Here is a 16,851-nt window from a genome sequence, read left to right as displayed (position 1 = left end):
GAAAATTCACAACAAATCAACAATATGTGCGACAGATTTACAACTTTTGGGCAAAATGAGCCCCAATACCGCATAAACCAATGTAGACTTACACACATTGCAATGTATGAAGTTCTTCACTGTTTGTTTTTCCAAAAAAAAAAAAAAAAAACACAGTAAAACTCATTAATCCTACATTACACCAAATTTGTTAAAGTCCATCTTCAGATTGTTCTATACGAACGATGCACACAGATTTTATTTATTAAGAGTTGAGCTCAGCCTACAGTTTTACTGTAAATAGTGTCATAAATACTGGTACTTCCACATTCTTGTTAAATATACTTTCAATGTTCTTTTTCAAAAATGACAACATTTTGGAGTTATTGTAAATGTTTGAAAAATATCTGAATTGGATCTCAAAAACCTAATTTTTAAGAATATTTTGCAAACAATTGGAGTCAATACAAAAATGTCATTTTTAAAATATCAGTTTTTCCACTTATTAAGCTAATAAATCAGACGTTCATTCACCCATTTATCACCTTAGGATTGGTCAAATTCAGTTGGATCAGGACAGGCGAATATTTTTGATGAATAAAGTAGTCTGGTTAAAAAGTGGTCATCATGAAAAATGTTGTTGGCCTATTATATCAAAAGTATATAAGAATTAATATTTCCATGCATAAAATACCAATGTTTATGCCGAGATATGATTAATTTACTAGAAAACCCAATTATATTTCAGCCAAAATAAAAAAAAATGTTTTGACAATAAATATGTATAAGAAAGATTTACAAAGACCTGAATAAAAGAACCTTTTTTCTGCATTTACTGTACTGAAGCAGGTACTCTAAACAAGATTACTTTAGGAAGTTAAAAGTGTCTTAATGTTATGATTAACAAATTAAATTCCATAATTGCATTGTGATATACTGTATGATCAGAGCATCATGATCATCTTGAAGCCATGATACAAACTGGAGATAAAACAAACCTACTTGTTACTTTTATTTGCCAATATAAAAATAAAAAATACAAAAAAATGAGATGTACAGTATAAGACAAGCTTTTATTTCAACACCATAAAAAAACATGTCCTGCTAATACTGCAACAATCTTTTAAAAATTATACAGAAGAACAATAATTTGACTTCACACCCGTCAACCTCTGAACAGGTGGAACAAGCAGGGTGAGAACTGCAGTGGTTAAAAGTGTGTGACAAGTAAACAAAGATGATAGCTGGGTGGGACTGAGGACAGTAGGAGGCAATATTGAAACAATCCTTGACAGGTCAAACTGGGACTTTATTTTTGCGTGCTGGCAGAAAACTGGGATAATAAAACAAATCAAAGGAAAACTATTTTTAAAAAATGTAGCTTGCTCTGCAGTGCTGGACTGTGAGAAGCAGGATTGAGTTAGTAAGGCACCGCCTGCAAACAAATCAAACAGTGTCCAAGTTGAGTAGAAGTGGGAGTTATCACGTTTAACAAAACCAACAATTTTTAAACTGATAAACGAAGTGTACTTGTGCTATTTTAAGGGCATAAAAAAAAAAAGAGAGAGATAGAAGCATTTACAGATGAGTTTCTCTGCGAGAATGAATGAAAGAAAGAAAGAAAGAAAGAGAGAAAAAGGAGGGCAACGTGGTGAAAAAAAGGTTCAGATGTACAGTACAATAAATATAAATAGACTGAGGGAAGACCAAAGAGAGATACAGACACTTTACATTCAAGTCAAATATACAATGCAGAACAGAAAAGTTATGAAACCCCTGCATTGGCATGAGAGCTCGTAAAACCTGGACACGCTCTCAGGAGAGCACAAGTGTTTTAACGGGCTGTCCTGAGGTCACATGGACACTGAACTTCCACAGTACACACAGTCTTGCTCTACAGAGACATGCTGTCCTAGAAAAACCATCACTATGATTACCTTAATTTGTCTTCAGATTGTTATGTAGGTTTTATGAGATTATCCATCGACACACAGATGTGTTTTAAAAATGATCAGAATTCCAAGTTCCCAAGAGGTTGATTTTAAAGCTAACACTGGATAACTTTTGTTGATGTTAGCTTTAATGTAATGTACAGCTAAGGGAGTGCCTCCTTTTAAGATGAAGTAATGGGGAGATATTGCTGAACTTTTAGCAGGAGCACCAGGAGGTGACTGTGTTTCCAACTCCTTTCTTTCTTCCGTTCTTCCTCTGCTGTGTTGCACTTCACAAATTGCTGTGTTGATTTAGCCGAATTGGAAAAAGAAATTTCCAGGGCCGGAGTCTGTGGAATAAGAGATTTGGTTTATTCATCACATTTATTAAATTATTTATAACACTGAAGGAGGTCATTGGAGGAGAGAAACCCTACCTGGACTGGAATCAAAGCTGAATCCTCCACCATGACCACCAAAGAAAGATCTGAAGATGTTGTTGGCATCAAAATCTGGAGAAAAACAAAATGCAAACACAAAAGTGATGGAAAAGTTATATTATTGCTGGGAAAGATTATTATTCAAACTGAGGCTCTTCCTGATCCTTACAGGAGACGCATTAAAAAAATAAAAAATTCTCAACCCAACCCAACCCAAAACATTTTAACCCAAGATGCTTGAAGAAAACTCTGATGTAGTTCTAATAAAACGACTAAAAACCCTTCAATCAATGAACATTTACAGAATGGCGCCCCCTCGTGGTGGATAGACAACATTGCTACCCTTTAGTCCCAGCAAGACAGCAACGTCAACTAGTGATTCTCCGATCGTTATCGACTGATTTCCTTGGAAAAAAATGTGATCGGCGATGAAAGGCATTGATTAACATATGCCATCCACATGACCTGCCAAAATCCGATCAGCTGTGGCTCATATTTTGCAGCATGTAGAGCCCCTATTTGCAGTGTTCCGCCCACTCCCCCTTTCTTTCACACACAACGGCAAACCCAAAAAACATGTTGTAAAGGCTTCATCCTGCAACACATGCCTCGAAAAAAATACCTCGCGGGGGGAACAATTTAAAAAAGCTTCAATACAACAAATTTAATACATTTGTCACTTGGAGTGTGGTGAGTTTTCGGGGCTCACAGTAGAAAAGGAAAAGAAAACAGCAAGAGAGAAACTGCCTCTAACGCAGCCCACACTGGGCAACACTCGCCTGTATGAGCGCTACAGTCAGAAGGCTTAGCTAATACCGGAAAAATAATGGAATTAATCGAGGTCCACCAAATTGAAAAATGTACAGTTAATCCATGTGATCGGTATCAGCAGTTATTAATAAATCTCACTCATGGATGATCGGAGTCGGAAGCATAAAACTCTGATCGGAGCTCCCCGACTAATGTCATCAAACATTAGGAATAACCGTTTATGCAACACTATCAGCTTGCTTAAAGATCTCCAAAAACTATTCTAGCTCATGTTGTGCTCAATAAAAACTACAGAATACTACACATTTTACCTCCGCCATCAAAGCAGCCGTCATCTTCCAGGTCGTGGCCGTTATCGTAGCGAACTTTCTTCTTGGGGTCTGAAAGGATGGTGAAGGCCTCCCCTACCTCCTTAAACTTCTTTTCCTCCTCCTTTTGCACCTCTGGGGTGGCTGCACTGTGTCGATCTTTAGAACAGAGAGCCTGTTATCAGCCACATGCAGTTTAAAGTGGAACAGTTGTTGAGGGGTCACACAGGTACCTGGGTGATGCATGAGGGCGCGTTTGCGGTAGGCTTTTTTGATCTCGTCCTCAGTGGCATTTTTACCAACGCCGAGCACCTTGTAGTAATCTTTCCTTTTGCTCTTCTTCAGCTCCATCTGTGCTTTCTTTAGCAAATGTTTGTGATCTGACGGTGCACAAAAACATATTTCTACCTCATCCGTAACAGACAAACAAACAGACAAGAAAACAACTCATGCATGAGCTCACCAGTGGTTTTTTCTGTCTGGTAAACTTTTTCATAGTCCCTCACAGCTTCTTCATACTGCTCCGTGTCCATGTAACTAAGGGTCACACAAAGTCACTTAAAACTGCACAAAGATCAAGAGGCCTGTTATGAAGAAAGTAAAAGTTCCTTTAACACACCACTGAGCTCTTCTTAAGTAGGCCTTGATGTAAGAGTCATCGAGTTTGATCGCACTGCTGCAGTCTTCAATGGCCTGATTGAGCTTCCTCAGCTGTTTGGGAGAATATTGGACAAAAAACTTAGAGTACACACATCTAAAAAGAGCCAAACTTGTTTTTAAACTTCTTGGTGAAAAGCACATCTGTGCAAACATGTGGTGTTGGTTTACCTTTGTTCCTGCTGTGGCTCTGTTACAGTAGAGTTTTGCATTGGTCTTGATGTTATTGGGATCTATTGCCAGAGCCTCTGTATAAAGATGATAGGCAGCTTCATAGTTATTGTTTTTAAAAGCATGGTTTCCTTCATCCTTCTTGGCTTTTAATGCTTTGGCATTCTAGATTCAGAGAAATAATACAACAACTTTTAAAAAACATAAAATTATTATTACTCTTCAGATCAAGGCATGGATATTCATCATTCCAGGCTATCTTTGTTTGTTTGCATTTCCTATTCTCATACTAAGTTTAGAGAAATCCACACGAACTAGAGTCTCACCCTGGCAGCTAAGCGTGCTTTCTCGTGGTCAGGTGCCATTCGGAGAGCCTGGACGAAGAACTGTACTGCTTTGTCGATGCAGTCCTCGTAGTAGAGACACAGGCCTCGGACATAGAGCGCGTCAGCATTTGTGGCGTCCATTCTCAGGATGTCGCTGAAATATAAAGATTTATCCATTCAGAAAAGTTTAACCTTCAAATCTGAGCACATTTTAATGGGTGCAACCCACATACTAATTCAGGGTTCCTACAGCTTTAGTCAAATTAAACTCAAGACTTTTTAAGACTTTTTATTGCCATTTGAAATTAAATTTAAGACCAACTTCACAGTAAACACAATTGGGGAGAAAAAAAAACATGCCACAAATATATAGGGTTAGGGTAGATTTTTTCTAGTGTCTAGTGCAGACTTGCAACTGGCAGCCCCCAAAGGAAACACACAAAAATACACAAAATGACAGAAAAATACACAAAAAACAGACTAAAATAATCAAAATCACTCCAAAAACACAAGACTACAAAAATAGCCAGAAATATAAAACAAAAATACAAAAATAAAAAAACATTAAGAAAAATCTATACATTTAAAAAAAAACAAAAAACAACACACATTTTACAAATTATTTCAAAATGTGACACTAATTACAATCAGAAAACCATATTTACAGTATGTGTTAAAATTTAAGACATTTTAATGAAAATTAAGGCCTTATTTTTTGATTCATGAATTTAATGCCTTTTAAAACTTTTTAAAGATCCGCGGGAAACCTGTTATTGCTCATCCTACAAATGCACATTCCCTACCAATCTGACACCATTTGAATAGGCACTACTCAAACTTTCCAAACCCTAATTCCCTACTTTTGGTGTTTGTTTTATACATTGTCTTTCGTATAAATAGCTGAACAGCTCCTACCTGGCAACAGATTGAGCCTCTGGGTAGCGTCCCAACAAAGCAAGACACTCTGCCTTTAGGATTTTGAAGCGATGGCAGGCGGAGGCCAAGACTAAAGCACGGTCCATACAGTACACCACCTGCATCACAGCAAAAACATCAAGTTTTAAATTTCTTCTTTTAAAAACACACTTCAATATCAGCTCTAATATGACAGCAATGAGCAGTGAGTTTTTAATCCAGTGGTTCAGTAAGAAGGCCTAAATTCATAGATGAGTAACGCAAATGCAGTAAAAAAGTGAAAAAAAAATGGCACCTTTCTGAAATCCCGTTTTCCAAAGCCAAAATCTGCCATTCGCTCATACTCCAGCAGGGCTGATGCATTCTTATTCTGAGAAACACAACATTGGAACCTCATTAGTATTATCTTAGCAGTTATAGGGCCTCCGATTCAATACCAATTCCATCCAAATTCTCGCGCTACGAGTAACGGTTAGAGTAGTGACCATGTTATCCTGTGAATGAAGATGAAATGCTGAGATTCACCTGAAGTGTTTTTACTGTGTGGTGATAAATAGGTATTTCAGATTACTATGACTACAAATATGATGCAATAACTGAGCGTGGTGATCATTTTAACTGGCGACACGTCATGGGAGGAGCTTTGCACATGCACATCCAATCACACGGCTGTGCGGGGTTTCGCGCAAAACGTGAGGCGGATTCGCCATTTGGCAGAAATGAAAGGTTATTAAATTCAATTCAACTTTATTTAAATAGCGCAGAAAACAACAAAGTCATCTCAAAGCGCTTAATAATATAAAATCCATAGTGAGAAAGAAAGAACCCAACATCACGGATTTCCATGGTATATTTTTCCCGTTAGCTGAGGGTCTAGCTGTGTGGCTGGCGTCGCTCTCGCAACGTAATCCTGTGTTATTTCAGCGTAACCATCCCCATTTTGTAAATCATCTGAATCATTAAGTGTACAATTAATAAGAGTAGTTGACTCTATTAATCCTATTAAGCATGTTTGGTACACAGAAGTTTACTATCCAGTCCTTTAAACATAAAAAAAAAAGTGTAAAGTGATGTGGGCGTAACAAGGAATTGAGTAAACACTGAAATGGAATTTGGAAAATTTGGAATTGGAAAATTGGAGGCCCCTATAGTCAGACTTGCTAGCAGTTAAATTTTAGCCTATTTATCGTGTTTCAGTATTATTAAAGAAAAATCCTGACGCTCGCACCTCGTGCTGAGCCTCACTATTGCTGGGCTCCAGCTCCAAAACTTTCTGAAAGCAGCGGCTGGCCGCCATGGCGTTTCCCAGGGAGAGGTGGCACTTTCCTTCACGTAGATGCCCCTGTGTGACAGAAACAACACCTATAACATTTACAAGCCTCACATGTCACAATCAGATCTGAAAGTAATCCTGAAGCAAGCAGCGAAGTAGAAAAACAGAACGAATGACACATTTTCTTTAGACTGACCTTCATGAAACAGTCATCCAGGCGCACGGCCTGCTGGGAATCTTCCAGGGCCTCCCGAAAGCGGCAGAGCATCATGAGGGTGGCTGCCCTGTTGCCATAGTAACTGGCATTTTTTGGAGATGCATCTGCAAAAAAAAAAAAAAAAAAGAATGATTCTACAGTAAATGTCTGCAGCTATCCACAGAAACACTATATGTTGACAATCCTGGTGCTGTTTCACAGAAAAAGATAAAAAAGCGAAAGTCCTAAGGAAATACTTAGCAGGTTTCTATGGAATGTTGTGAAAATTTCAAATCAGTTATTGAATACCATCTCACCAATGGCCTTAGTGTAATAGTTGAAAGCCTCAGAGTAATCCTTCTTGCTGTAGAAAGCGTTTCCCTGCTCTTTGAAGCCTTCAGCCCGACTAGAAAAAACAAAGAGAAGCAAACCAATCACGTAAGGCACACATGTAGCAGCTTGGATATCATGACTTTATTTAACAAATCACATGTTTCAGGAGTTTTAATATTCTGCCATCTTTTCTCAACTGGATTCACTGTTCACTTCTAACTTAAATCTCTTGAGTTTTAACATTTGTATTCAATGTATCTTTGTCCATCTTAAAAGTACCTTTGATTTGCCTTTTCAACTATTGTAAAGTCTATTATAATAATTACCGTAGCATACACCCACAATCTTACTGTCATCAGCTTCTAAATAACTTTGAATAGCCTCCTGTGGTTGACGCCCTTGGAACTAGATAAACGGTATAAAAGTTAGATCAATAATATAATTATTATTACTACAAACCAGAAAATCCTCTCTCTGCAGCCGTTGGATGACTGAATGTTTTTATGTAGCATTCATCCTTGACTAATGTGAAAGCTGTTTCTCTGTTTCCAACACACTCTTTCCATCATGTGTAAAGCCCTGCGTCGGAAAAAGCACGTAATCTTTTACATTCTTTATTGCCAGCTCAGGGGTTGCCTTTCGTAAGCTTTAAACTTATTCAACTCAAATTGGGAATACATTCCATTTTTTCCCCCCAAAAAAATAAATAAATAAATATCACAGAGAGTTTTGCATTGTTCTAAGGAAGGTGCAGGTTTGGGAACCAGTGGCTTAATGAAACATGATAACAAAAAAGTGCGTTCCTTTTTGTAAACAAAAAACAAAACAAGGCTTTGTGTTACTGAAGATGCTTAGCATAGTAAGAGAACAAATTTATGTAATTATGCCTATTGTTTGGTTGCTTTAATGCATTTCACAATTTGTAAGGTGGTCTGTTAAGTGACATATTCATTGCCTATTGTATGCATTTTGTTTTTAGGAAATAACCAAGCTTCATTTTTGGGGCTTATACGAAACCCCAGAAAAAAGAAGAAGAAAAGGAATAAGTATAATATGTGCATGAAATACATTTTTTTTAAATGATTATTCCTGGTGGTTAGCGTGGCAGATGCAAAAAAGGACCAGGGAGCTGAGCTGCCCTTCACGATGTTGTGTTGCATTAATTTATGTTGTACAACCACTAAAAGCATTAACGTGTGAGTGTGTGTGTGTATAATGTGATGACACAATAACATGTGTAGAACATGTACACTGTCATCATAAAATTGCATTGCAATTGCAAAACTTCATCAAATAACCATTGCAACACATTGAAAGCATTGTAACCACCACTGAAATATTGCACAAATACACAAAAATATTGATAAATATAAAAATAAATAAATCAGCACCCAATAAACCATGATATATCGTGAAATCAATTTTTTTTCACACCTCTAATACCTACTGTTGCTGACTATTGTTCTCTGTTTGAGTAACAAAACTTAAGCCTTTTCTAATGTATGATTCATGCTGATATCGGATCAATATCGGTATCGGCCGATATGCAAGGCTGCAATATCAGTATCATATCGGAAATGAAAAATTTGTATCGGGAAATCCCTAGAGGCAACCATGTAAATGATCTAGTAATGCAACTGTTTACCATAAGAAATATGTTTTGTTTCTTTCTTATTTTTGCAGTCAGTGATACAGTGTTGGAAACAGTAATACATAAAGACAGCTACACAGAAGATGAGACTCCTGGTCACCAAACACCCAGCACTAGAATTATTGAACTAAACATTTATGGAAAAATTTCTTTCTATAAATTTGTATTTTTCGGTTTTGAAAGCTATTGAACAAAGGACACTCTGATGGACTGTCCTTCTATCCTATTCTGTTTGTCCTTCTGTTCACTAACCCAACCAGTCAAAACGGATGGCTGTCACCTCTGAAGCTGGTTCTTCTGGAGATTTCTTCCTATAAAAAAGAGGGAGTTTTTTCTTCCCACTGTCGCTAAATGCTTGTTCATGTGGATCTTGTTGAGTTCTTTTTTTCTTACAATGGACTATTGTTAAACGCTTTGAGCTTACTTTGTTGTAATTTGAATAAAAAACTGTACACACAATACTTTGGTAAGTTATTTGAGCTGTTCTGCATGAAGAAAACAAGCATATTCAACAAATCATTATTATTATGAAATGGATTTCAATAGGAGGTGGGAGCCCGGCCCCGGACACTGCCCCGTGCACGTCGAGTCGCCGGTCCGCTCCGACCGCAAGCAAAGGGGGCCGACGATGGCGGCAAGGCCAGGGAGTAGGTGGGGAGCGCCACCGACACAGCAAGGCAGGCCGAGCACAGGGGAGGAGGGCGGCGGCTGCTCCTCCAGCCTCAGAGTGAGCCCAGCCCCGCTACGCACCCAAGCCCGATCGACCCAGCTCTGAGAGCCAATCCTTACCCCGAAGTTATGGATCTGACTTGCCGACTCCTCTTATTAAAGAATCCACGTTTAACTGAGCTATCGCAGCAATTAGTGCACCATTAACCCAACACGAAACGACCATAGTGTGCTCTTTTGACAGTGAACAGAGGCTAAACCAATTTCAGCTGCCCACAGCAATGGCGCTGGGTCTGGAAATGACCGTAAGTTGTGACATCATGTGGGAACTATGTATAGGAGAAAAAGTCAAAAGTGGCATATATTGTGAAGCCGTTTGTAAATAAATGCGAATTGAACCCAGAATTGTCTTTGTAGTAATACTTTGATTAAAAATATCAAGATTCATATCGTTTATTGCAATTTTGAGATAAAATATCGGGATGTGAATTTTGGTCCATATCGCCCAGCCCTATCTTCAACCAGAAAAATCAACACTCAGTCAAAAACTCTTTTCAACAATGTACATTGTTTATACGCATTTCTCTGATGGGTGTATAAAGAAGCTATTAAAAGACATTATTTGATGATTCTTAGAAGTACGGATGGAATCGTCCAGACTCCCAACGCATTTCAAGTGAAACCGAAACTCATGGAAGTCCTTTGCTAAAGAAGTTTCTCGAAGGAAGAAAAGCTCAGCAAATCACTGTTCAAATAGGCACCTACCGGAAGTGTTAGTCTGAAACTAATAGTAAATTTGATAACACAACGCGATTATCTTGATAAACGTAGTAGACGTCGTTAGGTGACTGTAGCGCGGACCATGTGTTTAGATTTCCAAGCCCTGTCCCGGGTGATCCAGTAAAGATCGTTTCTATGTTACATGATGACCAACTTCCGCACTTTCATTTTGCCTCGTAATTTAGATTGATAAATTGAAAGCAGTGTTAACGTAAACACATAAAAAGAACATATCAGTACAATGTTTGATCTTGACTTTATATGTACAAACACATTTCCGCTCACACAGAAACATGCGCAGGTCACCGGCTTAACCAGGAACCAGCAGATCCGTAACGCCAGTTATGTTAACCACAAAAATGATAGAAAAAGTTGCCTTAAGTTAATAGACAAAACGAACATCCCATGGCGTTTGACTTGTATTAAACTACTAACACAAAAAGGACCAGCACGTCCCATGAAATCAGAGAGAGATTAAAGAGCAGGTTTGAGGAGAATAGAGGTTCCTCCGCTCAAAAGCAGCTAGCTCAGGTTAGCCTATTTACCGGAGGTGACCGCACCACCGTTTCCAGGCCATGTCCGCTCATTTCTACCACTACCGACTACAAACAATTATGGCTCAAGCTTCGCGTCGCTCACCGCTCCATGTCTTCTTGGTTGATTATCTGCAGTTCTATGTCCACCGGCACGTCGATGTCAACAGCAGCCATCTTTTTTTCGAGAAAGGACGATGGAGAGCTGACGTAATTTCCGGTCCGTTTTCCTTTTTCTTTTGAGGTCAAAAAAATAGGACACAACTAAACAAAACACGTAATCTACTATTTCTATTTAAAAGTCTGCGGATGAAACCACTGCAGGTCAAGGATTAGTGACACGCCAAAGGGATCATACGAAAAAACAAACCATCTGACAATACAGTTTATAAATGTATTTTTTTTTTTATATATATATTTCATTTTTTTTAAAGTTATGTGTTCTTTATCATAACTTGCGGTCTCCATCAGAGTTCTGTTAAGTAGCCTTGGTTAGGATAACTATATCATTCTGATGATCAAGATCACAACATGGAATGCAGAAATTATTTGATTTAAACATGTTCATTATTTTCTTCTTCTTCAAAGAACATCTAGTGTAATCCTCCAGTCTAGGTACTGTACACCCAGAGTTAAAGTCAAATATAAGCATAGTTATTTTTCCAACAGCAATTATTTGGGTTTTTCATCCCCATCTCAAAAAATATTGTATCAATTTTATCTATAGTATCGTAAACCCAGTGTATCAACCCACCTCTAATACTGACATCATAAGATACCTTTGGCAAATCATACATCTCACCTTGCTGGACAAGATCAGAAATGAAGAAATTTTATGACGAGTAGGTCTGCTATCCATGTTGGAAATCCTGATAGATGGAAATCTTTAATGGGTAGGATATCAAACTGCGCTGACAGTTACTCTGTTCTCCACTGTGTGAAGGTAACAGGAATATAGAAAGACCAACGTTAAGGGAGAAGGATTCCACAAAAAGAAACATTAAATGGAATGAATAGACCACAACAACTGGCAGACTAAGGCCTATAAAACCGTAGTCTAAACCTTACCCACATATAAACCCAGATTGGGCTTGGTCTCCTCTCATAAAGGCAATTTACAGGTGCTTGATTATTTTAATCACTCTTGGAGATGTTTTTCTTTTTAAGTTTTACCTGTTTACGTCTATGATATTCCTGTGCACCAGGAGGTCTCAAACTTAGTCAAGTTAAGGACAAATATAAGGCTCCCCATGATAAATGTTACACAAATAAAGGTAAAGTTGCTTTGCGTGTCATTAAACCACAACATTTCAGGTCAGAGTTGAATCCACGTTTAGCTCTACAGGGTCAGTTTGTTATTGATGGTGGGGGGAACTGGTGCACCTGTAGGAAACATGGAGAGAACAGGCATACTCCACACAAAAAGGTTTCCGCGCCCTCAACAAGAATCAAACCCTGGGAGTTTTTAGTATAAAACCAACATTAATGTGTAAATGGTCCACACAGGTATAATTAACTATATTAACATACATTTTTCTTTGTGATTAACAGGTTTACCTTACCCTGGGACCTATTTAATATTAGTGTGTAATATTAGTGTGCTGGGAAAGATGGAGAAAGTTCTAGTCAGTTAATTTGTCTTTAACAATAATAGGCAGTAACCATCCATACCAGGTGGTTTGACAATAAGGCTACACCATGGTGAAAATAATAACACAGGAGCTTGTTTTCCATACAATAACAATGGAAAAACATTAAACTAAATTCGAAAAATTAAAGCCCAAGATGTGGTAAAATTCAACAAACTTCACATATAAAGTGCTTGTGTCACCATGTATTTTTTATTACCTCTGCCAAAGATGTGATATTTTCGCCAGCTTTTGTTTATTTCTTTGTTTGTTAGCAGGATTATATGAAAATCACTAAATAGATTTTTGACAAATCTTTAACCAAAAATAGGCTTTAGGCCATGGAAGATTCCATTACATTTTGGAGGGGATGCTGGATGATATACTGATTCTGGGTCTGTTTTGAAAAATTTTGACCCAGTTATGTCAGGTTGGTTTACTCAAAAACCCTACACAGTTTCATCTGGATCAGGCCTAGGATTGCGCATTTCATTGCGATGGGGGCGCCCATACATTTGGACCTAGTGCATTATTAATTTCTTCCATGATCATGATCACTGATCCAGATAACCAATATCTTGCAAAGAGGACGAGACGAGATATCTTTACATATCAAAGGTCAAATGGAAATAAGTAGATCCACTTATTGAACTAATGCTTTACGCCACATGATGGCACTGACGTACTGTGGATACACAATTTTACCTCATACACAACTGAATAATCCCCAGCTTTGGACCTAATTATGGCTCTTTATGACACGAAAGTCTTTGTATTTACTGTGAATTTAATGTATGAAGGAAGGTTCTCAACTGTGAATAAACAAAGCCCAACAAGCAGGAAATAAAAATCAGGACTATTTATAGGTTCATATAGAATAATCTTTTCACATTTCTACCACGTATGATACATTATTGCACTTGATGCACATCATTACACATGTCTTTGCTTTTTTTTAAAATTTTTTTTTTACTAGGTGACACATGAAAATGATATATTGCTTAAGATGGAGTATTTTTTTCTTTTTTTTATGAACAATGAATTTATACACAAAGAAAATTCCATTATAATGACTTAAGTGCCTGCATATATATATATATGCCAGCATATAAAAACATTTGATGTAGATGAACAGTATCTAGGTCAGTGATGTGCAATATTTAACTTTCTCGCTCTTTTAAACTCTCCCCCTTTGGGCAGAACTTTTGATGAAGAAAAATAACAAACATAATCATTCTTTTTTGCAGACAATGTTTCCAATGAACCAAATGAATCTCTATTGCAAAGACGTAGTTTTTCCTTTTGTGTGTGCTTTAGTACATTGGTTCATAATCACTTATTTGTACAATGCAAGATGAATTGGAACCACTTAATTTACTTCAATGATAAACTATTCAAATAATTACTGGCAACAAACAATACTGCAAATCAAAAATAATTTTAAAAAGATGTTTTGGTCCAATTTGTGGCAAACGGCAAGGTACGTAAAGTTTGTCAATTTTAATTATTCAAATAAATGTATATCCAATCAAACTTTCGTTCAACACATTTGTGATCTGCAATGCAAATATATTTATTTGAGATGAGTGATATTATCGGCCCACCATTATTATGAGCCGATATTAGTGGTAAAATGTAATATTTCCCACAGATATTGAAAAACTGATATGTGCTGTTTGAGACAATGTATTCAAAACAAATATTGCACTATTTCCATAACTTTCTTATCTTGCACCAATGTTCATTTTTGAAATACTTTCAGAGGGGCATCACATTAAAAGTAGTCTCAATCTGTTATTTCCGAGTTATATATAATGTGATCTAAACTTTGTTTGGTGGAGAGGGAATCTGTGTATATAGTGGTATCTGTAAATGTTGGAAATCGGAAAATTTAGTGTTGGAAAATAGCAACATATTGGATATCGGTGTAAAGCTAATATTGAACATCACTTGTATTTATCTTAATTGGCTTTAGCAAACATGAACGGTAGTTACAATGAAAAACTTAACGGGAGTCGAACACAATCTAGAATTCAGCAATTTGTGTTTGGTTTTAAATCCTAATAACGGATGGTGTAGGTTTCCTTCTTTTCATTTTCAATACAGCTACAAAACTGTTTTTTTTTGTGGCAACAAACACGTATTGACATTAATAATATTAACATACATCAGTGTATTACTGACTTAGTAGATTGACAGGCTGCTTGTCATTATGGCTTCCTGAAGGGCAGACCCCAGAGAGAAGAACCCATGAGCTCAGCGATGTTTGAAGGCCAGGATGCTGCTCAGTAACCTCCGCCAACACCAGGGGGATTGTTTTCATTCTTATCAACAACTTAAAAATTCACATTTCAAAGCAGCTCAAAAAAAGTGTCCTGGTGCCAGGCACAAGTTCAGCTCCTCGCCACCGTAGGTTCGTTAGCATACTGCTATATGCTAATAAGGAGAGAAGATGATAGGAGTGTGTGCGGCCCTCAGGGGTCCTGGGGCAGGCCTGAAGAGTGTTGGACTGATCAGGGGACCCTGGATGATGGCTGCGGGTCCAGGTGGGAGTCGTAGTGCGAGGGGCCCAGACGACATGGCACACAAAGCAGCTGTACTGAAGGCGCTGCTCAAGAACCCTGTCGGCAGGGCCTTGGACAGGTGCTTCTGAAGGGCCAGTTTGGTCTGGAACACATAGGAGTGTGTAATTTATTAATTACTGAGCTTTGAACATGCAAACATAAACATATTTCATGTGTATTCTGCACGTGTCTTTCCATTTGATGTTTTTCTCACCGCTAAGACTGTGCTGTTCTGTAGCTTATTGTACGGAGTGAACTTCACCTTCACAGGCTTCCCGGCCAAACGCTCTTTGTGTCTTCTGCTGTTCATGTGCTAAAACACAAGAGTGAACATCTAGTTAGCCTATACGACAGCTAGCTTAGTAAGATACTTTGTTGGGTGGAAAAAACTGCTATAAATACGATGGCTGAGAAGTGCAAAACACATTTACAGATTCTACAACAAATTCACAATTTTAAAAACAAATTTACATCATTATCTAAAAAAAAAAATTCCAAATAGCAAATCAGATTTACAATGGCAACTTTATAGCTTGCCGTACCTTCTTCCAGCGTCTGGGACCCTCCCTTTCCGTAATGATTTCAAGCAACAAATTTCACACATACAATGCGCCATTGTAAATCTGTTTCAACATTTGTAAAAGTATTGTATTTTTTAGCTAATTATGTAAATTTGTTGTGGTATTTACAAATGTGTTTTGCACTTCCCAGCCACCGTGTATAATTGCGTCAAACGTGCACACCTGTTTGAGCTGAGTCTCTGAGTTGACCGACACTTGACACAGCTCGCAGTAGAAAGGTTTGTTGGTCACACTGACCACAGCTCTGGGCTTGTTGCTCATTCGCTGTTTAATGTGACAGGTTGTTCTGGGCGATGACGTTAACTTGACCCTACGTTGTGAATGGTTACTGTTCTGTCCATCCAACATCTGTTTGTGCTTGGAGCCTGGCTCGGCCAATTAGAAATGAAAAAATAAACTTCAGGAAGTGGCTTTTTCTCATGAATTATTGAAATTTTTCTGAAACTTATTGGAATAAACATCTATGATGATAGAAACACATTTAGAACACATATATTGTAAGTCTGTAACAGGTGGATGAAGAATGCTTCTACATACCACTACAATGAGCCTCTAACTGAGAGTTGGAGTTGACCGTCACTTTACATGCAGGACAATGAAGAGGTTTTTTATCCGTCTTGCTGTCTTTAGCTTCTTCTCCCTTCGCCTGTTCCTCTTCAGCCCCTACAGAGCCGTCTTGAGGATCCAAACGTTGCGGTGAACTGGTGGCATGGTCACACCCATCTGAATGGAGATCTTTTGAAGGTAGATCAGTAAGCTGAGAGCCAGTGGAGGCTTTTGGAGACAAGGGAGGCGAGGAGGATGAATGGGAGTCTATGGGTGAAACTTGAGAAGAAGAAGAAGTGGAGTTCTCCTGGATTTTTTCTGTTTGTTGTGTGGCTGGGGGTAAAATGGCTAGACCTATGAACAGACAGAGAAACATACTAATGCAAAAGTATGGAAAGCAATTTTAAAATAATCACTTTCTTGGTTATTGTAGAGATAAAATGTGAAGAAGTAGGTTTGCTGTGATGGTTAAACTAAGGGAAAAAGAGGTTGTTGTTTGATTACGGTTAATGATTTGCTCTTTTATAAGGCAACCAACTTTACAGGAAGCTAATGGACATTGGACATACATGTAATCTATTATTGTTAGCTTTGGGGTG

The 16,851-nt window shown here is 37.9% G+C and overlaps 2 protein-coding genes across 2 annotated transcripts in view; both read right to left on the bottom strand.

Moving 5' to 3' along the window:
* Positions 1–1,026: 1,026 nt before the first annotated feature.
* Positions 1,027–11,148, bottom strand: LOC114481929 (dnaJ homolog subfamily C member 7-like). The gene is made up of 14 exons (XM_028476998.1): positions 11,040–11,148; positions 7,285–7,373; positions 6,968–7,092; positions 6,727–6,840; positions 5,794–5,868; positions 5,499–5,617; positions 4,584–4,737; positions 4,258–4,422; positions 4,049–4,140; positions 3,893–3,966; positions 3,663–3,809; positions 3,433–3,588; positions 2,348–2,422; positions 1,027–2,260 (listed from the first exon to the last, which is right to left on the bottom strand). The coding sequence occupies exons 1-14, from the start codon at positions 11,108–11,110 to the stop codon at positions 2,223–2,225; spliced, it is 1,494 nt and encodes a 497-aa protein (XP_028332799.1). The 5' UTR covers positions 11,111–11,148; the 3' UTR covers positions 1,027–2,222.
* A 2,257-nt stretch (positions 11,149–13,405) lies between these two features.
* LOC114481422 (zinc finger protein 385D-like) overlaps positions 13,406–16,851 on the bottom strand; it is a 55,735-nt gene continuing 52,289 nt past the window's right edge. Inside the window, exons 6-9 of the mRNA XM_028476244.1 lie at positions 16,244–16,606; positions 15,869–16,071; positions 15,340–15,438; positions 13,406–15,228 (exon numbers count right to left, since the gene is read on the bottom strand). Coding sequence (XP_028332045.1) covers positions 14,998–15,228; positions 15,340–15,438; positions 15,869–16,071; positions 16,244–16,606 — 896 coding nt within the window. The 3' untranslated portion in view covers positions 13,406–14,997. The remainder of the gene's footprint in view (positions 15,229–15,339; positions 15,439–15,868; positions 16,072–16,243; positions 16,607–16,851) is intronic.

This window comes from Gouania willdenowi, chromosome 19 (genome assembly GCF_900634775.1).
Source record: "Gouania willdenowi chromosome 19, fGouWil2.1, whole genome shotgun sequence".
Lineage (NCBI taxonomy): Eukaryota > Metazoa > Chordata > Actinopteri > Blenniiformes > Gobiesocidae > Gouania > Gouania willdenowi.
Note: the sequence above shows the minus strand (reverse complement) of the source record. Positions and strands in the feature narration are given on the sequence as shown.

Coding starts and splice junctions, on each gene's coding strand:
- LOC114481929 (XM_028476998.1), bottom strand. CDS start 11,110: ATGGCTGCTGTTGACATCGACGTGCCGGTGGACATAGAACTGCAGATA. Junction 7,093..7,284: donor CTATTACACTAAGGCCATTG/GTGAGATGGTAT, acceptor TTTTTTTTGCAG/ATGCATCTCCAAAAAATGCC. Junction 4,423..4,583: donor AAGCACGCTTAGCTGCCAGG/GTGAGACTCTAG, acceptor CTCTGAATCTAG/AATGCCAAAGCATTAAAAGC.